Source organism: Bufo gargarizans, chromosome 3, assembly GCF_014858855.1.
Source record: "Bufo gargarizans isolate SCDJY-AF-19 chromosome 3, ASM1485885v1, whole genome shotgun sequence".
Classification (NCBI taxonomy): Eukaryota; Metazoa; Chordata; class Amphibia; order Anura; family Bufonidae; genus Bufo; species Bufo gargarizans.
In genome coordinates, this window is record NC_058082.1 from 19,299,801 (window position 1) to 19,322,026 (window position 22,226).

General features: G+C 45.2%; 1 protein-coding gene across 1 annotated transcript in view; it reads left to right on the forward strand.

Moving 5' to 3' along the window:
* LOC122931327 (matrix metalloproteinase-18-like) overlaps positions 1–22,226 on the forward strand; it is a 48,876-nt gene that overhangs the window by 15,363 nt on the left and 11,287 nt on the right. The window contains exons 4-7 of the mRNA XM_044285391.1: positions 11,265–11,389; positions 12,710–12,891; positions 21,199–21,347; positions 22,004–22,129. Coding sequence (XP_044141326.1) covers positions 11,265–11,389; positions 12,710–12,891; positions 21,199–21,347; positions 22,004–22,129 — 582 coding nt within the window. The remainder of the gene's footprint in view (positions 1–11,264; positions 11,390–12,709; positions 12,892–21,198; positions 21,348–22,003; positions 22,130–22,226) is intronic.

The following is a 22,226-nucleotide window of genomic DNA, read 5'->3' on the forward strand; positions in this document are numbered from 1 at the left end:
TTTCCAAAATGGGGTCACTTGTGGGGTAGCTATACTGCCCTGGCATTTTAGGGGCCCAGATGCGTGAGAAGAAGTTTGAAATCAAAATCTGTAAAAAATGACCGGTGAAATCCGAAAGGTGCTCTTTGGAATGTGTGCCCCTTTGCCCACCTAGGCTGCAAAACAGTGTCACACATGTGGTATCGCCGTACTCAGGAGAAGTTGGGGAATGTGTTTTGGGGTGTCATTTTACATATACCCATGCTGGGTGAGAGAAATATCTTGGCAAAAGACAACATTTCCCATTTTTTTATACAAAGTTGGCATTTGACCAAGATATTTATCTCACCCAGCATGGGTATATGTAAAATGACACCCCAAAACACATTCCCCAACTTCTCCTGAGTACGGTGATACCACATGTGTGACACTTTTTTGCAGCCTAGATGCGCAAAGGTGCCCAAATTCCTTTTAGGAGGGCATTTTTAGACATTTGGATCCCAGACTTCTTCTCACGCTTTAGGGCCCCTAAAAAGCCAGGGCAGTATAAATACCCCACATGTGACCCCATTTTGGAAAGAAGACACCCCAAGGTATTCAATGAGGGGCATGGCGAGTTCATAGAATTTTTTTTTTTTGGCATAAGTTAGCGGAAATTAATTTTTTTTTAGTTTTTTCTCACAAAGTCTCAATTTCCGCTAACTTGGGTCAAAAATTTAAAACTTTGATGGACTCAATATGCCCCTCAGCGAATACCTTGGGGTGTCTTCTTTCCAAAATGGGGTCATTTGTGGGGTGTTTGTACTGCCCTGGCATTTGAGGGTCTCCGCAATCATTACATGTATGGCCAGCATTAGGAGTTTCTGCTATTCTCGTTATATTGAGCATACAGGCAATGAGATTTTTTTTTCCGTTCAGCCTCTGGGCTGAAAGAAAAAAATGAACGGCACAGATTTCTTCATTCGCATCGATCAATGTGGATGAAAAAATCTCTGCCAAAAAAAAAAAAGGAGGGGAAAGGCGTCTGCCAGGACATAGGAGCTCCGCCCAACACCCATACCCACTTAGCTCGTATGCCCTGGCAAACCCGATTTCTCCATTCACATCAATCGATGTGGATGAATAAATCATTGCCGGGATTTTTTATATTTTTTTTATATATACAAAGTGTTTGCCAAAGCATATGAACACCGCCGCCTCCTCAGCTCATATGCCTCGGCAAACGTATCTTTTACTGCAGAGGAGAAATCTCGTATTGCAGCGCCGCATACACTGACTTTTGTGTAATCGGACAGCAGCGCAATGCTTCTGTCAGAATGCACATCAGTGCTGCAGCTGCTTGATCGCTTGGTCCACCTGGAAGGTAAAAAAAAACAAAAAAAACAGGCCGCAACGCAATAAATTTATTAACATTAACTTTAGAAAACATTAACTTTTATAAACTTTTGAAACAGAACAATAACTTTTTTGCTTACCGGTGATTTTTTAATTTTTTATTTTTTTTTACCTTTATTGGACAAACCTCTCCTTCCCCATGGGACAATGTGCAAAGCGCAAATCGCCCAGAGATGTGGCATTAGTACATTATGCACTTTGTCCCAGGTGAAAGGAGAGGTTTGTGGCAGCTTTGTGTGAAAGGGCCCTAAGACCCCTGTGTGCCTGTCCTGTGTACGCAATCCCTATGCTAATAGTGTACCTGAGTGTGGAACTTGCGGAAACACTCCCCTATGCATATTGCAGGCTGGTCAGGACAGTCAGGACAAAAAAAGGTGGTGTCACGCCTTATTCCACCCCTGCTACAGACACAACATCTTTTTCTTGGGGAATGTTGAGTTGGGGTACCAGGATAGACAGACGGGAAGTGTCTGCCATGTAGCCGGCTCACTACATCAGGGCCTTGGGGCACGGACCCTCCTGGATACAGGATTTCCGAAATGATCTCTTCCTGGAATTTTAGGAAGGATCCTGTTCTCCCAGTCTTACTGTAGAGAACAAAACTATTGTACATCGCCAATTGGCTAAAATAAACAGACACCTTCTTATACCAGCGTCTGGTTCTGCGGGAAACTAAATAAGGAGCCAACATCTGGTCATTGAAGTCCACCCCTCCCATGTGAAGGTTATAGTCGTGGACAGAGAGGGGTTTCACAATGACTCCAGTTGCCCTTTCAATTTGTACAGTCGTGTCTGCGTGAATGGTGGACAGAAGGTAAACGTCCCTCTTGTCCCGCCACTTCACCGCGAGCAGTTCTTGGTCACACAAGGCAGCCCTCTCCCCCCATGCAAGTCGGGTACTAACGAGCCGTTGGGGGAAGCCCCGGCGACTAGGTCGCGCGGTGCCACAGCATTGAATTCCGACTATATGTAAGTGCCGAAAGAGGGCCACGCTTGAGTGAAAATTGTCCACGTATAAGTGGTACCCCTTGTGGAATAAGGGTGACACCAAGTCCCAGACAATCTTGCCACTGCTCCCCAGGTAGTCAGGACATCCGACCGGCTCCAGTTTTGAGTCTTTTCCCTCATAGACCCTAAAACGATATGTATAGCCTGTGGCCCTTTAACAGAGCTTATACAGTTTGACCCCATACCGGGCGCGCTTGCTGGGGATGTACTGTTTTATGCCAAGGCGCCCGGTAAAATGTACTAGGGACTCGACTATGCAGATGTTTTGATTAGGGGTATACGCATCTGCAAATCTGGATGACAAATGGTCTATGAGGGGCCGAATTTTGTGGAGCCGGTCATAAGCAGGGTGGCCTCTTGGATGACAGGTGCTATTGTCAGCGAAATACATAAAGCACATGATGACCTCAAAACGTGCCCTGGACATTGCAGCAGAGAACATGGGCATGTAATGTATTGGGTCTTTAGACCAATATGACCACAATACATTTTTTTTAGTTAGACCCATGCTGAGGATAAGGCCCCAAAAAATTTTAAACTCTGAAACGGTGACTGGTTTCCACCGGAAAGGCTGGGCATAGTAGCTTTCCGGATTGGCGGTAGTTAACTGAGTGGCGTAGCGGTTGGTTTCTGCCACAACTAGGTCATAGAGATCCGCGGTGAAGAACAGCTAAAAAAACTGAAGGGCCGATCCTAAATGAGCCGTCTCCACGCGAACTCCAGACTGGGCGGTGAAAGGGGGCAATACGGGTGCGGAATCAGGGGTTTGCCAATTAGGATTTGCCAGCACCTCTGGGAGACTAAGGGTTCTACGGGCCTGTGAACGCGGTGGCTGCGACGGGGGAGTTATTGCACGTGCCACCGTACCAGCTGGAACTGTCCTTCTGGTGCTCGCCACTTCACCATGGAATACGGCAGTGCTGGTAGAAGGTCCAGGGTGTGCTGCGCTGCTGGTGTATGCCGCACCATAAACAAGATCAGCGCTAGCACCACTCTGCTGCAAATGAGGATCATCATGCGGGGTATGCAGAACCCTGACATGGGGTCGGGTACGCCTGACCGTAGCAGGGACCTCTACCTCGTCATATTCGCTAGCGGTTAGAGTGCCACTGCTGTCTACAGGTTCATATTCTGAACCACTGGATTCAGCGGATGAGGCGTCCCCATCGCTTTCATCCATCACGGTCAGAATCCTGTAGGCCTCTTCAGCGGAATACCCCTTGTTTGACATTTTGGGTTCACAAAATTTAGGGGGTATTCCTCTGAGACTACCCGGGAAAAAGAGCAAACCTACCTAGTAAAAAGGAGTGCTTGCGAAGTAAAGCTGCGATCGCTAATAAAGATCCAAAAAGCTCAAAAGTAATCTTTTATAGCGGCGCAGCGATTTTGCTGTGTTTTTGCAGTGATCAGAAAAAAATTAATTCTGTCACTGCGGTGGGGCGGACTGAACGCAAGTGTGCGCACAAGATCAGGCCTGATCGGGGCGAACACTGCGTTTTGTAGAACCTAAGGTGACCCTAATGTACTTATATAGATCTAATTGCGATCAGTCTTGATCACTTACAGATACTATATAGTACTACTGCTGATTAGCGACAGCGATGACGCTAATCAGCGACTAATCAGTGACTGCGGTGCGGTGGGCTGGGCGCTAAACTACCTAGCAGTAGCTAACTACCTGGCAGGGATGAGGGACCCTTACAGGGGGGGTGATCAATCACAGGGGGGTGGATAAGGGGGTGATCAGGGAGTCTAATATGGGTGATCAGGTGCTAAATAAGGGGTTAATAAATGACAGGGTAATATCTAATGTGTAGTGTGGTGATTTGGTGCTACTTACAGAGCTGCCTGTGTCCTCTGGTGGTCGATCCAAGCAAAAGGGACCACCAGAGGACCAGGCAGCAGTTATATCAGACGCTATTTTCAAAATAGCGTCTGACATAACCATTTCATTGGTCGATTCAAAAATCCACAGCCTGCCAGCCAATGATCGCGGCCGGCAGGCTGCAGATGAACTTGTGAACTACGCGATCCTGTGAACGCGCGCTCCTGTGAGCGCGCGTTCACAGGAAATCTCGGCTCACGCGAGATGACGCCAATCGACGTTAGTGTGACCTGGGAGCGCCGCAGCAATGACGCCTTTCGGCGTTAGTGTGACGGGAGGTGGTTAAGGTCTCTGTAATGATGTGATTTTTTTTTTTTTTTGCCATGCTCTCTGCTGTATGTTCCAGGGGTATGTTTGCCCCTTTATTGTTTATGAATGTATTTCTTGATTTATTCTGCTTAATAAACATAAATTTGAAAGAAAGAAGAACAGCTCAGGCAAGATGGCCGCCCCTATAATCATGATCAGGAAATGGAAAAAAAAAATCTGTAATCAGAAAATAAAAAAAGATTAGAAGAAAAGGATATGTGCTGCTATCTGGTTTTAACTGTCAGATAATATTTTTGGTGACACATTTCCTTTAAATTCCTCAGTCACTGCAGCTAGAGAGGGAGGGAAGATAAGTGACTCAATTAGAGCACCACACATTACACCGAGTGCACTGCTCTTCTGTGGGCATCTTTATCTAGGCCTATCAAGAGAATAATAGAGCTGTCCTACTGTTATCCTAATTCTACTAATCAATTATTAAACTAGCAAATAGCAGAAAACTATAATACTAACAGATAATTAGCAGCAGTAAAATAACATTGGGATCCCTAAGTATCTATCCAGTGGCGTAGTTAGAAATGACCGGGCCCCATAGTGAATTTTTGAATGGAGCCCTACCTCAGCAACTTCTTTGCAACTCCCTCCTCCCGTGCAACCCCCACTCTTGTGGCTAGTCAAAATCGCTCCCTGAGGCGAGGAGCGGCAGCTGCTCCATCTGTTTCCTACAGTGTCACCGTATATAATTTAATTTTATAATACTGTTGAGGAGGGTGTTAACCCTTCACTACATTGGAGTGCTGCCTCATCATTTGCCTTTCTGGATATCATTTACGGATTTATTGCCTGAAATCCCTGAGGATTTGCACCCACTTACATCGCTGCTGTTTTTTCTCAGTTTTTTTTTCCATTTATCTATCTATCTGGGGCGTAGCTATAGGGGGTGCAGAGGTAGCAGTTGCCACCGGGCCCAGGAGCCTGAGGGGGCCCAAAGGCCCTTGTGCCGCATAAGAAGGTATTATAGAAAGTGCATGCAGGTCAATTTATACCTCTGGCTGGAGGGAAGGGGTTATCTCAAGAATTTGGCATGGTGGGGGGAGGGGTGGGGATGCTGTTTAAATTTTTGCCTCAGGCAGCACGAAGGCTATGTGCTTCCCTGCCCCTGGTAACAAAGCACTGAGGGAAGGGGGGCCCAAGCTGAACTCTTGGACAAGGACCCACGAGCCTTTAGCTACGTCCCTGCTATCTATCTATCTATTTATCTCATATCCATATATTTATCTATCTTTTATTGCTGTGTGCTACAGGTGGACTTTTTTGTATTTAATTATTAATGGCATAATACTGCCAAAATAAAGAAAAACTGTCAAAAATTCTTTGAAAAAATAGTTTTCCATGAATATTGAATAACAAAATGTTTTCTGACAGACATGTTCCTTTAATAATGACGGAAGCTGAGCATTACCACATATGTTGCACAATCTCTGGACCGTAAATCTAGCTAAGCTAAGATGTGTTGCAGCTTGACTATAACAATCAGATTTTTGCATGAACTATTCCGCGAAACATACTGGGACGCTAATTTTCAGTAAAAGGGATTTCCGGGGTCTTGATATTGATGACCTATTCTTAAAGGGGAATTCTGGTGACTTCAAGACATCCACTGGATAGGACATACCCAACTGATCAGTGAAGGGTCCTAGCAGACCCGAGAGCATACCCCTGTCTTTATGTAGCGGCATGTCGACCATATGCCCTGGCATTCTATTCACTCTCTATAGGACAAGCAGAAATAGCAGAGTAGAGTACTTGGTTACTTCCCATAGAGAATGAATGGAACGACAGGAAGCATGCTCAACCTGCCGCCTTATCAGAATAGGGATATCGGAACACTTTTCTTGGGATCAGTGGGGGTCTCAGTGGTCAGACCCCAAAGATCAGTTAGTTTTAGAATATCCAGTAGACGTTATAGTATATATGCACATGTAAATTTAGCAAATTATTTATTAGAACTTTTAGTTTATTTTCTTTAATGCTAACAATATTTAGCATTATTGTATATTTTTATGTTAACTTTCTAATCGGTCAATTTTATGCGGTAGCCTTCATTGCATATGCTAAAAATGATGTTCCATTAAGTAGTAATAACTAGTGGAGGGGCACTATGGGGGACGGGGAGCAGTAACAAATAAAACTTAACTTTTAATATGTCTATTCTCCCTGGGTAGAGAATAAAAGACCCCTTACAAACATAAAAACACACAATGACAGACGTGGATCCTGGATTGGTGTGCCACAGGTATTGTCTGCACACCAAATCAGGTGTCGTCCTCCCTAGGCCTGTGACAAACGTCACAAAGGCCCACGGGGGATAGACCGTAAGATCCCTCAATCGTGATCCCAAAATAGGGTATTTGGACCAAGATGAATAACAATGGAAAGGTCTTACCAATTCTTAAAAAGGCCTCACTTGTTAACCACGTATAGTGGGTTAGTACAGGAGGTGGTCACGTGCAGCAGGCTGGTCGTCCATCAGATGTCCATGGGTAAAGAGGTTATCCGAAATTTCAGTCAGACCTGATATTAGAGTAGCCTCAGCAGAGAAACTTACCCTAGTACCACCCTGCTGCCCCTGGTCACCCTGTATTAGGGTCACATAGGGACTCCTTATCAGGGCAAAGTTCCGGACGGGGCCACCCCTTGCGGGGCACGGACCCCGTGTTAGGTCACTAGGGCCAGACAGGTCAAGCAGGGTGGTACTAGGGTAAGTTTCTCTGCTGAGGCTACTCTAATACCAGGTCTAACTGAAATTTTAGATATCCTCTTTACCCATGGACATCTGATGAACGACCAGCCTGATGCACGTGACCACCTCCTGTACTAACCCACTATACGTGGTTAACAAGTGAGGCCTTTTTAAGAATTGGTAAGACCTTTCCATTGTTATTCATCTTGGTCCCAATACCCTATTTTGGGATCACGATTGAGGGATCTTACGGTCTATCCCCCATGGGCCTATGTGACGTTTGTCACAGGCCTAGGGAGGACGACACCTGATTTGCTGTGGCACACCAATCCAGGATCCAAGTCTGTCATTGTGTGTTTTTATGTTTGTAAGGGGTCTTTTATTCCCTACCCAGGGAGAATAGACATATTAAAAGTTAAGTTTTATTTGTTACTGCTCCCCTTCTCCATTTGTGCTTCACTCCTTTGAGCGGTATCCAGGAGAACTGCACCCGCAGTCATCTACCCTGGAAAGACACCACATATTTTTTGCACTATGGGGGACATTACTACTGGGGGTCCACTGGGGGACATTACTACTGGGTGGATATTACTGTGGGCACTAGGGGAAATTACTACTGGAGCGGCACTATAGGGCACATTACTACTGGGAGGCACTGTAGATCACATTACTTCGGGGGGGAAGGGGGGCACTGTGGGGGACATTACCACTGGAGTGATACTTTGGCAGACAATACTACTGGGGACACTGTGGTGAACATTACTGGGAGCACTATAGGAGGAAATACTGGGGGCACTAAATGGGAATTTTTTATACTGGGGAAAGTATAAGGGGCATTACTGGAGGCACTGGGGACTTTTAATGCTTGGGGAGATTATCAGGGCATTTTTTTTTATACGGACACTATAGGAGCATTTTTTGTAATGGGGACAGTATTACTGGGGGCACTAGAGGGGGCACTATAATGTAAATTTTACTGGGAGTAAAAAAGGGGGATATTATTGCTGGAGGCAATGAAAGGACTGTAAGGACATTTCTATTAATAGGGTCATTTTAGAGGTCATTATTTCTGGGTGCAATACACAGACATTATTATTACTGGAAACACAATGGGGGCATTATTATTACTGGGGCATTTTACGGGACATTATTACTGGGTGGCATTATTGCTGGAAGTACTATATAGGTATTATTACTATGGGGGGGGCGCTGTATAGGTATTTTTAATGGAAGCATTTTAGGGGCATTATTATACTAGGGGTACTATTTTTTCAACAGTAAAGAAGTTGGGGGCACTGGGGAGCACAGTGGACTCAATATTGGGCGTGGCACTAGGATGACACTGTTGGGGCACCAGAATGGGGAGTTTGTGTTTAGAAGGTGGAGAAGATGATAGAAAGTGAGGAATCTAAGATATTTGTGTGGCAAACTCTGCAGAGACAAGATGTGGCTGATAAAAGTTTTAATGGTGGCCTGGGCTGAATGGAGAGGATGAGAAAAGAGTACGTCTACATTAGAGGAGGCATTATTAGATGTAAGAGGCATGCAGCACTGTATTCTCTTGTATGTTTGGTAGGGCTGGCAGGCAATATGCTGTTGGTAGAGTTGGCTCACTGTTGTGACCCACGACTCACTTCTTCAGCTTCGTCCTCCATATCTTAGAGATAACTGGAGGAGGAGGATAGAATGTGGTAGCTGATGCTGGCCACCAAAGAGGGGGAGCTTCTGAGGAGGTATGCTTTGCTTCTGGAACAGTATTTTGTGCTGTATTGTGGCATTTGTTTCTGCTAAGTTAGTATTTTGGCCTGCACTGTGGTATTTGGTTCTGCAGCAGAACCAAATACCATAGTGCAGCACAATATACTTCCTCAGCAGAACCAAATACCACAGTGCAGAACAAAATACTGCCACAGCAGAAACAAATGCCACAATACAGCACAAAATACTGTTCCAGAAGCAAAGCATACCTCCTCAGATGCTTCCCCTCTTTGGTGGCCAGCATCAGCTACCACATTCTATCCTCCTCCAGTTATCTCTAAGATATGGAGGAGGAAGCTGAAGAAGTAAGTCGTGGGTCACAACAGTGAGCCAACTCTACCAACAGCATATTGCCTGCCAGACCTACCAAACATACAAGTAGTATGTTTGGGTAGTATTTTGTGCTGCACTCTGCTATTTGGTTGTCCTTGGGGCGGTATATTATTCAGCGCTGTGGTATTTGGTGCTGCTGGGGCACTATATTGTGTTATATTTTCTGCAGAAACAAATATCAGAATGTAGCATAATATACTGCCCATCTATAGTATTGCTGGCCCCCTACTTGGGTTGACACCACCTACCCATGTTGGCCCCATCTTCGGTCAATTTGGGCCCTGATAGGAAGTATTCAGACTTGGTGCCTATTGCGGCACTAGCTATTAATACAACCCTGGTTATCACAGGCTTCAGTATTGAAGGGTCACCATTACTAGTGGAATAACACACGGGTCAGTATTGGAGAGGTCACTGTTACTAGTGAGATGCCACAGGGGTCAGTATTGGAGATGTCACCATTACTAGTGGGGTGCCATTGGGTTCAGTATTGCAGTAGTCACAGTTACTTGTTGAGTACCAAAGGGGTCAGTATTGGAGTGCTTACTGTTATTAGTGGGATAACACAGGGGTCAGTATTGGAGGGGTCACTGTTACTTGTGGAGTACCATAATGGACAGATTTGGTTTGGAGGGGTGACCATTACTAGTGGGGGTACCACAAAACCAATAGTGAAGGGGTTACCATTACTAGTGGGGTACCATAGGGTTCAGTATAGGAGGGTTACCATTATTAGTGGGTTTCCACAGGAGCTAGTATTGGAGGGGGCCATCATTACTAGTGGGGGTACCACAGAACCAGTATTGTAGGGGTTACCATTACTAGTGGGGTACCATAGGGTTCAGTATTGGAGGCATCACTGTTACTAGTGGGGTACCACAATGTTCAGATTTTGAAGGGGTCACCAGTACAAGTGGGTTACCACACACAGGGAGAAGTCACCGTTAATAGTGGCATAACACAGAGGTCATGTTTGGACTGTTACTAATAGGGTGCCACATGGGTCAGTATTGGAGGAGTCACCATTACAAGTAGAGTGCCACAGGGTTTAGTTTTGGAGGGGTCACATTACTAGTGGGGCACCACAGGGGTCCTATTCTCTTTAATATAGTTATTTTGTTGTTTATTTATTTAGTTAGGGTATTTACGATCTTGTAAAGATGTCCATGTAAACAGTGATGTCACAATAGAAGGATGATGTGCACATTGGTGTCACAATAGAAGAATAATGCACACTGTGATGTCACAGAACATTAATAATACAAGCAGTGATGTCACCATAGATGATTGAGGTTTGCCATGATGTCATGGTACATGAAAAATATAAGTGGTGATGTCACAACTGAAGAATAATTTTCAGTGATGTTATGGTACAGGAATAATGCACACAGTGATGTCACAGCACAGGAAATCAAATATAAAGTTACATGCAGGCATAATGCACATATGATGTCATAGTGCAGGGATAATTCTCTGTCATTTTAACACAGGAATAATGCTAGGTAATGGATAATGCACTCAACAGGAGTAATCATGGGGCACATCCATACTCATCCCTAACGGACCTTATGTGTGAATGGAAATGGGTCCTCTTAGTAGTTGGTCCCTTGGAACACCTGCTATACCTGCTACCCTGGCACTTGCACTCATGGTGAAATCCTAGGAAGCGTAAAGCCATTAAAATCCACATCTGTAATTGGTTACATATCATAATTTTTTCAGGAAATGAGAAAGTCTTCCTGCGTTGACAAACACTTTATTGATCACATACTTCAAGGAAGCAGTAATCCTTATTTTTCATGGTATAAGAGCGACACATCATGATTCAGATAACGAGCCATGCATATTATTTAGGGTATATAAGTTGACACATGTCCCAGGGTTATCATTCAGGTCTGAGACCAAGAAATCTCAGCTCCAGCACCAGAATGTCTCTTATCACATCCGTGCTGATCTGCTTTGCTGCATCAATTTTGGCCTTCCCTGCCAAGCAAAAAGAAGACCTGGAACTTGCAAAGGTACAGCGACCTTCTATATACTGACCTTTCCTAATATACCCAGACTTTACCTGGGAAATGCCTCTCCCTCTTTTTGTGTATCTCTATACAGATTGTATATGTATGTATGTTTCTATAAAATGTATTAAATTTTAATAACAGATTTCTGGCAACCACCACTAGGTGGGGCTAACTACACAGCAGTATGTACAACTACTATTGTGAACAATATATATTCTGTCAACACTTAGCTCCCTCTAGTAGTGGATAACAAGTTGACTGAGTGGCATGCTGTATTTTATAATTATATTGTTTTATGAGAAACCAATAAATATCTGCATTTTATACTATTATTTTTTATACTATCAGCAGTTTTGATCATGCAGTACGGTGGACAGCACTATGGCACTATGTAGGGTTTAGGGAGAGCAAGATAAACTTATCTATTGTGGTGGTTTATAATCAGGAGTAGTGAGAATATCAACTTGTATTCTGTAATATTCTGCTCTTGCAAGTGCCCTGGTGGAGCTTTACTGTGAAATGCTCTTTACATTGAATTGCTTCCCCTCTTCACTGACTAACAGCTGTAGTTTTCTCCTGGTTGGATGATACAGTTGTCGTTCAGAGCTGAGTGTCACCACCAGTCATCTGAGAAGCTCTGACAGACATTCTTCAGAACCTCCTTCCTTGAGGTTCCTTTTGTTTTGCTTTCGTTTTCTCATCTCGTTAGCCTCTCTCAGCTGTCATGTAGTTGCACTGATTGCATCCCTTTAAATCCCTTCCCATACTGCATCCACTTCCTGGAGTGTGTGCATGCTGGATGCTACTACTGAATCTTATACAGATAAGTTTTGTTCATTCATTTGTGTTTTCCTGTTTGCTGGATCCCAGGTGACCCTGACTCCCTCCATATCAAGTGTAGGGAGCCGGTGGTTGTGTCCCCTCACTATTATAGGGTGTTCAGGTGTTATTCAGTCGAGGAACGAGGATATGCGATCATCTACCATTGAGATTTTTGCATAGGCTGAGCAGTTAGGGAGAGAGCCAGGTCTGTTGCAGGGCTCTCCCTTTTGTTCCTTAGTTTTGGATCCAGTCAGTCGGATCTTCATTTTGTGTCTTCTAGTTTTCTGTACACCTTCCGTGACACTTAGGGGGAGAGGCTGTGAAGCAGCTCAATGCAGGGCACCTGCAGATGCAGAATCTGGCAGAATAAATGTTCATATTGACACCACTCCTGATCATAAGAGCTCCACAAAGGGTATGTTCCTACGGCTTTCCCCACTCCTCCCAGTGCTGTCATTGTGATTGTATGATCAAAACAGCTAACACTCCCTTTTTTAGAATGTTAAAACCTCTGAAGCATCTGCTGCCACTGGAAGGATCATCAGGCCTGTTCCAAAACCATTTGTCTATCTGAAGAAAAAAATTGAAATGGATCCAGATATTACATTAAACCAAACTAAACGTGATGCTGTCCAGGAGTCACAAATACGTGTATGGAAAAACACCAACCTAACATACAGGTAAATCACTGTACAGTATAATACCATGTTCTCTTTGGATGGAGAAGCAGATCAGTCATTTTTATAAGTGCCCCTGCTGTGGTGGGGACATAGCAGTCACATGACTATCAATAACTGTTTGGTAAAGCTATCATCTCCTGGTGCTAGACATTAAGAAATGAATTGCTAGATGTTTGCAGCGAAGCTGAAGGTCCATCTGTATGTTACCAGCTTGGGGACTGATTCTGCAATGAGCAGGACCGGGTATGGTTAAACGGACGCCAAAAATGCAGTGGGTCAGGATATGGGTATAATAGTCTATGGTTTTGTTCGTGATGCCAATTGCAGCGTGCACAGGGTACTAACACAGGGCCCTTTAAGGTGTTGTAACTCACGTACCAGGCTAGGAATGCCAAAGTGGTGTAATGTCTCTGTGTGGTAATAGCAATGATGTCAACGGTGTCTCCTACCTGGGTACAGCTGGACTCCTGGATCCTGGCTTACTTGCAATAAAATGAGTGTGTTGCTAGTAGGAGTAATAGAGGGATTTGCAGCAGTAATTGAGATCCAGACTTGGAATAAAGTTCAAACGTGTCTTTACTAGATGCAGCTTTCATCCAAGTGAGATACAGCATTAGTCTGAAGTCCCAGCAGGTATTGGCAATGTGTGGCAGGAATCTATCTTCTGCTCTATCATGTGCCTGGAGCTTTTGCAGGAAAGGGAAGTCTGCTTAGTAGCTCTGTAATGTGACAGGAATTTGGCTTCTGCGCTTACTATCTTCTGCTGTAGTGAGACTGACTTGCTAAGGAGGAATTTGGCTTCTCCTGGGGTCTCTGGATGGTACTCACAGTTATTGACTCAGGGTATGCTTCTTCCTGTAACTGGAAGTGGCTGCTTGCTTATTTCCAGCTGAGGCTGCAAGGCTCAGACTGAGGATGATGATCAGTGTCTCAGCCGAGACAAGATCCTGGCTTTGGATCCCTATATCTGTGAGCTCCTACACGCACAGCCTTCCCCTAGCAGGGGTGGCAGGCACACTAACTTAACTTCCTTTCCCACCCATGAGGCAGCATATGGGCCAGCCCACTTCTGCTCATAGAGGGGGAGCTGAACTGGAATGAACTATTCCAGTTCATAAACACTAAACTGTAGCTAAGTCATTGCTGAACACATTGCTGCCACCTGCTGGTGAACATGGAAATTACAGCAATATACATTTAACAAGGATTTGAATGCACATGTGTGAGAACATGATGTGAAATTACATTAGATGACAAAGTTAATGCCCTTAACAGGTTGTAGCGGGGTGAAAGAGTTTCGTTACACAACTCTGGGGTGTTACAATTCTATTGTGTCAGGGACTATGAACTGATAACACCGAGATGGACCTTAATAGTAAATTGCTAACAATCAGTGTTAAGCGAACCCGAACTGTAAAGTTCGGGTCCGTACCGAACTTTGCGAGTTCAGGTACCCGTACCCAAACCTGAACTTTGCTGGAAAAGTTTGGGTTCAAGTTTGGTGTTTGGGCATTTAATGGCATGGCTGTGATTGGCCGGTGCATCATGTGACCCAGCTTCTATTAAAGCTGGATCACTTGTAAGCCCACCCATCAGCTCTGAATATTGCAGGGACAGGAAGCAGGCAGCTGAACTGAGGGAGAGAGTTAGGAATCTGGCAATTTGCTTTGTGGGTGACCTACAGTATAAAGATTTTTTTGTGGGTGCAATACACCAGCTTTGCACCCCTGACACAGAAATATAATACTAAATCTGGCTGTTAATTCTGTGGGTGACCTAAAGCGATTTTTTGTGTGGGTGCTATCCACCATCTTTGTACCCCTGACACAAAAATATAATAGTTAATCCGTCTGTTAGTTCAGTGGGTGACATATACCCATTTTTTGTCAGAGGTGCACCTGCATTGCATACGTGACAGGGAAATTGATATAGTCAATCTGTCTGTTAGTTCTGTGAGTGACCTCAAAGAACGAGGAGAGCATCAAATAAGGGACGTGGCCCTGGTCGTGGTGCTGCTGGTGTTGGTGGAGCTCCTGTTGCAGGGAAAGGACGTGGTCGATCTGTACCAGCTACAAGCCCAAATAACATAGTAACACAGTACATAAGGCCTGAAAAAAGACATTTGTCCATCTAGTGCGGCTTGTCATCCAGCAAGTTGATCCAGAGGAAGGCAAAAAAAAAAAACCTGTAAGGTGGAAGCCAATTTTCCCCACTTTAGGGGAATAAAAAATTCCTTCTGTACTCCAATCAGGCAATCAGAATAACTCCCTGGATCAACGACCCCTCTCTAGTAGCTATAGCCTGTAATATTATTACACTCCAGGAATACATCCAGGCCCCTCTTGAATTCCTTTATTGTACTCACCATCACCACCTCCTCAGGCAGAGAGTTCCACAGTCTCACTGCTCTTACCGTAAAGAATCCTCTTCTATGTTTGTGTACAAACCTTCTTTCCTCCAGATGCAGAGGATGTCCCCTCGTCACAGTCACCGTCCTGGGGATAAATAGATGATGGGAGAGATCTCTGTACTGACCCCTGATATATTTATACATATTAATTAGATCTCCCCTCAGTCGTCTTTTTTCTAAAGTGAATAACCCTAATTTTGATAATCTTTCAGGGTACTGTAGTCCCCCCCATTCCAGTTATTACTTTAGTTGCCCTCCTCTGGACCCTCTCCAGCTCTGCTATGTCTGCCTTGTTCACAGGAGCCCAGAACTATACACAGTACTACATGTGTGGTCTGACCAGTGATTTGTAAAGTGGTAGGACTATGTTGTCATCACGGGCATCTATGCCCCTTTTGATGCAACCCATTATCTTATTGGCATTGGCAGCAGCTGCCTGACACTGGTTTTTGCAGCTTAGTTTGCTGTTTATTAAAATTCCTAGATCCTTTTCCATGTCAGTGTTACCGAGTGTTTAACCATTTAGTATGTACGGGTGACTTGCATTATTCCTTCCCATGTGCATAACTTTACATTTGTCAGTGTTAAACCTCATCTGCCACTTATCTGCCCAAACCTCCAATCTATCCAGATCCATCTGTAGTAGTATACTGTCCTCTTCAGTGTTAATTACTTTACACAGTTTAGTGTCATCTGCGAAAATTGATACTTTACTATGCAAGCCTTCTACAAGATCATTAATAAATATATTGAAGAGAATAGGGCCCAATACTGACCCCCGAGGTACCCCACTAGTGACAGTGACCCAATATGAGTGTGTACTGTTAATAACCACCCTCTGTTTTCTATCACTCAGCCAGTTACCCACATACAGACGTTTTCTCCCAGTCCGAGCATTCTCATTTTATATACTAACCTTTTATGTGGTACAGTGTCAAATGCTTTGGAGAAGTCCAGATATACGACATCCATTGATTCGCCACTGTCAGGTCTAGAACTTACCTCCTCATAGAAACTGATTAAAGGGATCCTGTCATCAGATTTGTGCCCTATAAACTAAACATATGGCCATGTCGGTGCTAATAACATGAATCCTAAACTGCCCTTTTTAAACCTGCTTGTGGCCCTATTAGCCCAAAAAACAAGTTTTTATAAGCTGTCACTCACCTACCTAAGGTGCCCAAGGGGTTTTACGCGCATGCGCCGGCCTGATGTGCATGCGCACTTCGCTCAACGAAGCCGCTGCCAGGAGTCCGCGGCGCATCAGGCTGAGCCTAGTGCACAGGCGCCAGATCTGGCAGAGGGACGGGTGGATTGAGGAGGCGGCGCTGAGGTGAGGAAGGCGGCGCTGGGCACCAGACGGCGAGGGGTCCGGGCGGGCATCCTGGATTAACGTAAAACCCCTTGGGCACCTTAGGTAGGTGAGTGACAGCTTATAAAAACCTGTTTTTTGGGCTAATAGAGCCACAAGCAGGTTTAATAAGGGCAGTTTAGGATTCATGTTATTAGCACCGACATGGCCATATGTTTAGCTTATAGGGCACAAATCTGATGACAGGATCCCTTTAAATTAGTTTGGCATGACTGATCCCTCATGAAGCCATGCTGATGTGATGTTATTTGCTTGTTTTCATTGAGATCCTCCAAGATAGCATCTCTTAGAAAACCTTCAGTTTACCCACAATAGATGTTAAACTTACCGGCCTATAGTTTACAGGCTCTGTTTTTGGACCCTTTTTGAATATTGGCACCACATTTGCCATGCGCCAATCTTGTAGGGATATTCCCTGTCAGTATAGAGTCTGCAAATATCAGAAATAAGGGTCTGGCTATGACATTACTTAATTCCCTTAGGATACGGGGGTGTATGCCATCCGGTCCTGGCAATTTGTCTATTTTAATCTTTTTAAGTCGCTGTTGTACTTCTTCCTGGGACAGACAGGACACTTTTAATAGGGAATTTATTTTTACATTCAGCATTTTTACATTAACAGCTTTGCTTTCTCCTCGTCGCTCTCTGCGACTCCCCCCTCATTACTGTTTAAAGGGCCTACAAATGATACACCTTCCTCAGGTGCACGTGGACGACAAAAACTTCAGCGTTATTTTGTAGGCCCGAATACCGGTGTACGAATGGTGAGGCCAGAACAAGTAGAGGCGGTAGTAGATTGGGTGGCTGACAGTGCCTCCAGTTCATTCACATTGTCTCCCACCTGGTCCCCTGCTGAAAGCGCAGAGTTGGCACCTGCAGTCGAAGTCCATCAGTCCTTTACCTCACCCCCTTGCAAATCAGCCAAGCAGTCTGAGCCCCAAGTCATGCAGCAGTCTCTTCTGCTTTTTGATGACTCTGCTGGCGGAGTTTCCGTGGGCCATCCACCTAGACCTGCCCCAGAAGTGGAAGAGATTGAGTGCACTGATGCCCAACCACTTATGTTTCAGGAAGTAGACATGGGAGGACCACCGCAGCACGTCTCTGATGATGACGAAACACAGGTGCCAACTGCTGCGGCTTTCTGCAGTGTGCAGACCGGCAAATAGGGCAGGGGTGAAGAGTGGGTGGAAGATGATGTGGAGGACGATGAGGTCCTAGACCCCACATGGAATCAAGGTCATGCGAGTAACGTGTGCAGCTCGGAGGAAGAGGTGGTGGTCAGACAGCGCCAGCCACATAGCAAAAGAGGGAGCAGGGTGCAAAAGAGTGGCCGTCCCCTAGCCAGTACACCTTCTACTGCCCACCACACCCAGGGACTGAGCACACCAAAGCCAGCTCCAAGGAGTTCCCTGGCGTGGCAGTTCTTCAGACAATGTGCTGACGACAAGACGCGAGTGGTTTGCACACTGTGCAATCAGATCCTGAAGCGAGGCATAAATGTTCTAAACCTGACCACAACCTGCATGACCAGGAAACTAAATGCAAAGCACGAGCTGCAGTTGAGAAAACACCTCAAAAACCACAAAAGATCTCAGGCTCCTCCTGCTTCCTCTTCTGCTGCAGTCCCGTCTCTTCCTCCCCCTCTGGAGTGACACCTGCCATCCCGCAAACAGAGGATGTGGCAGCAATGCCACCACCTCCGTCACCATCACCAAGCATCTCCAAACTGTCACATGGAAGCGTTCAGCTGTTCATCTCCCAAACACTGGAGAGAAAGATGAAGTACCAACCTACCCACCCGCGATCTATGGCCCTGAATGCCAGTATTTAAAAATTCCTGGGCTTTAAAATGCTGTCATTCCGTCTGGTGGAGACTTTTAAAAACCTTATGGCAGTGGCTGTCCAACAGTACGTGGTTCCCAGCCGCCACTACTTTTCCAGGCGAGCCATCCCTGCCCTGCACAAGCAAGTGGCGGACAAAATTAGGTTTGCACTGCGCAACGCTATCTGTGGCAAGGTCCACATAACCACTGATACATGAACCAGTAAGCACGGGCAGGGATGTTATATCTCCCTAACTGCACACTGGGTAAATGCAGTGGCAGCTGGCCTGAGGCGGATAGCAGTTTGGTACATGTCCTTCCGCCACCGAGGATTGCAGGACGTTTCTATTTGCCTCCTGTTGCCTGCTCCTCCTACTCCACTTCCTCCTCTACCACCTCCTCATCCTCTACCACCTCCTCATCCGGTCAGCATAACACCTTCACCACCAACTTTCAGCACAGCCAGGGGGAAACGACAGCAGGCATTTTTTAAACTCATCTGTTTGGGGGAAAAAACCCACACCGCGCAGGAGCTGTGGACGGGCATGGAACATCAGACCGATGAGTGGTTGGTGCCACTGAGCCTCAAGCCCGGCCTGGTGGTGTGCGATAATGGGCAAAATCTTGTAGCAGCTCTGGGCCTAGCCGGTTTGACGCACATCCCTTGCCTGGCGCATGTGCTGAATTTGGTGGTGCAGAGGTTCCTGAAAAATTACCCTGATATGTCAGAGCTGTTGCAGAAAGTGCGGGCCCTCTCTGCGCTCTTTCTGCGTTCTCACCTGCTGCTGTTCACCTGTCTGCGCTGCAGCATAACTTTGGCCTTCCAGCCCACTACCTCATATGCGATGTACCCACAAGGTGGAACTCCACCTTGCACATGCTGGCCAGACTGTGCGAGCAGCAGCAGGCCATAGTGGAGTTTCAGCTGCAGCACGCACGGGTGAGTCGCTCTGAAGAACAGCACCACTTCACCACCAATGACTGGGCCTCCATGCGGGACATGTGTGCCGTGTTGCGCTGTTTTGAGTACTCCACCAACACGGCCAGTGCCGATGACGCCGTCCTCAGCATTACTATCCCACTTCTATGTGTCCTTGAAAAAACACTTCAGGCGATGATGGAAGAGGATCTGGAGGAAGAGGATGATGATGAGGAGGAACCATGTTCACAGCAGGGTGGCACCCAAAGCAGCTCATAGGCATTACTGGAGTGTGGCTGGGGGGATACAGAGGACACAGACGATACAGCTTACACAGAAGACAGCTTGTCGTTGCCTCTGGGCAGCCTGGCACACATAAGCAATTACATGCTGCAGTGCCTGCGCAACGACCGCCGAGTTGCCCACATTCTAACTTGTGCTGATTACTGGGTGGCCACCCTGCTAGATCCCGCTACAAGGACAACATGCCATACTTAATTCCATCACTGGAGCGTGATAAGAAAATTGCACGAGTACAAGCGCATGGTGGTAGACGCGCTGCTGGTGGCATTCCCACCTGACAGCGAGGGCACAGTATAAGCACAAAGCGAAGGCAGAGGAGAAGGAAGAAGTTGCCAACGCAGCTTGGGGATTGCCAGCACCTCAGTAGGGAGGGTTAGCATGGCCGAAATGTGGAACAGCTTTGTCAGCACGCCACAACAACCAGCACCACCAGCTGTTATGGAACGGCTTAGCAGGAGGCAGCATTTCAGCAACATGGTGGAGCAGTATGTGTGCACATGCCTACACGTACTGACTGACGAGTCTGCCCCATTCAACTTCTGGGTCTCCAAATTGGGAACATGGCCTGAGCTTCTCCTTTACGCCTTGGAGGTGCTGGTCTGCCCTGCAGCAAGTGTATTGTCCGAACGTGTGTTTAGCACGGTAGGGGGCGTCATCACAGACAAGCGCAGCCGTCTGTCTACAGCCAATGTGGACAAGCTCACGTTCATTAAAATGAACCAGGCATGGATCCCACAGGACTTGTCCGTACCTTGTGCAGGATAGACATGTATACCGGCCTTACCCAGCCATTGTTATACTCCAGCGCACTTTCTCTTTGCATTCTCTTTTCTATTTCCCAATGTTTTAGGGTCTTCCCAGATTTATAAAAAAAAAAATGTAAAAAATAAATAAAAAAGGAAAAAATGTAAAATTAAAAAAAAATGCAAAAACAGTGTAGGCTTCCTTCTCCACCCCTGCTGCTTCCACCGTACACCGCCACGTCCACCGCCTTCTCAACCTCCTACTCCACTTTGACCTCCGCCTCCTAGTTCAAGATCATTATATATTTTTTCTATTCTATGTTATTTTAAGTAATTTCCCTATCCACATTTGTTTGCATTTTGCTTCCTTTTGCAGCCCTCTAGCCCTTACTATGTCTATTTTACAGGCATTTTAGTGACCCAAAGTTCGGTTAACCATTGACTTCAATGGGGTTCGGGGTCAAGTTTGGGTCCTGAACCCAAACTTTGAGCCAAAGTTCGGCAGAACCCGGTGAACCTGAACTTCCAGGTGTTCGCTCATCCCTACTAACAATACCTTCACAACAGATACAAATACATTTTATTGAATAACTCTGTGGCTATGCTAAATTTTTTATTACAGATCCAAGTGCTGGTTTAAAAACTGTAGAATATTTTTCGTTGGACTTTTCGTTGAATATTTTTCGTTGGAGTAATAATAGTGAATATTAAGCAAACTTTCTTTTTTTTCTCCTTAGAATTGTAAACTTCACGCCTGACCTTCCTAAAGCTGATGTGGTTTCTGCCATCAAAAGAGCTTTCAAAATCTGGAGCGATGTGACCCCATTGACCTTCAAAAGGGTCCCCAAAGGAATAAGTGATATTGAAATAGAATTTGTCACTGGAGGTAATTTTGTCACTTGATATCACTTTAGTTTTATAGTAATTTCTTTACTTTAAAGGGAATGTGTCATCAGAAAATGACCTATTGTTAAAATCACGTTTTTGGAGAATTTTTGATGATGTTATTTTAAATTTTCCTTGTCACTATCTATATTTAAACAAAACCCTATAAATGCTGCACTGGCCACTAAGCTTAATAATAGGCACTACTTCTTGGTCTGTTCAGATCACTTTACTCCAGTTACCTGCTTATCTGTCATTCTAATCCTGCCTGTAATGATATCACCTCTGTGTATAGATAAGGATCCACCATTCACTATAGGTAATTGCCACAGCTTATCTATTCCTTCCGTGTACAGTGATGTCTGGTCACAGAGCATGCCTAGAAAAATAGGGTACCCTCCTGACCATTGTGTCTATGACCCATGGGGCTGCCATAAAGCAATTTTCTTAATGCTGTGTAAATGCTGTTAAGAACAGCTAAAGCAAGATGGCCGCCCCCATAATCATGTTCAGGAAACAGGAAAAAAAAAGACCATGAAAATAAAAACTGATTAGAAAAAAGGAGATGTGCTACTATCTGGTTTAAAATGGTTGATAACATTTTTGATGACATATTTTCTTTAATTAATGTCTTATTTTGTTTTTTGTTTCTTTGAGATCACAAGGACAACTCCCCATTTAATGACACTGATGAGCAGTTGGCCCATGCGTTTGGACCCGGTCCTGATATTGGTGGGAACATCCATATAAACGATGCTAATAACTTTACTACAACTAACCAGCGTAAGTTATATACTGTACATTCCTATGTACATTACTTTGTACTGGTGAAGCCCCCTAGATATATGGGGTATGTCTATATATTTGGCCAAGTACCTTA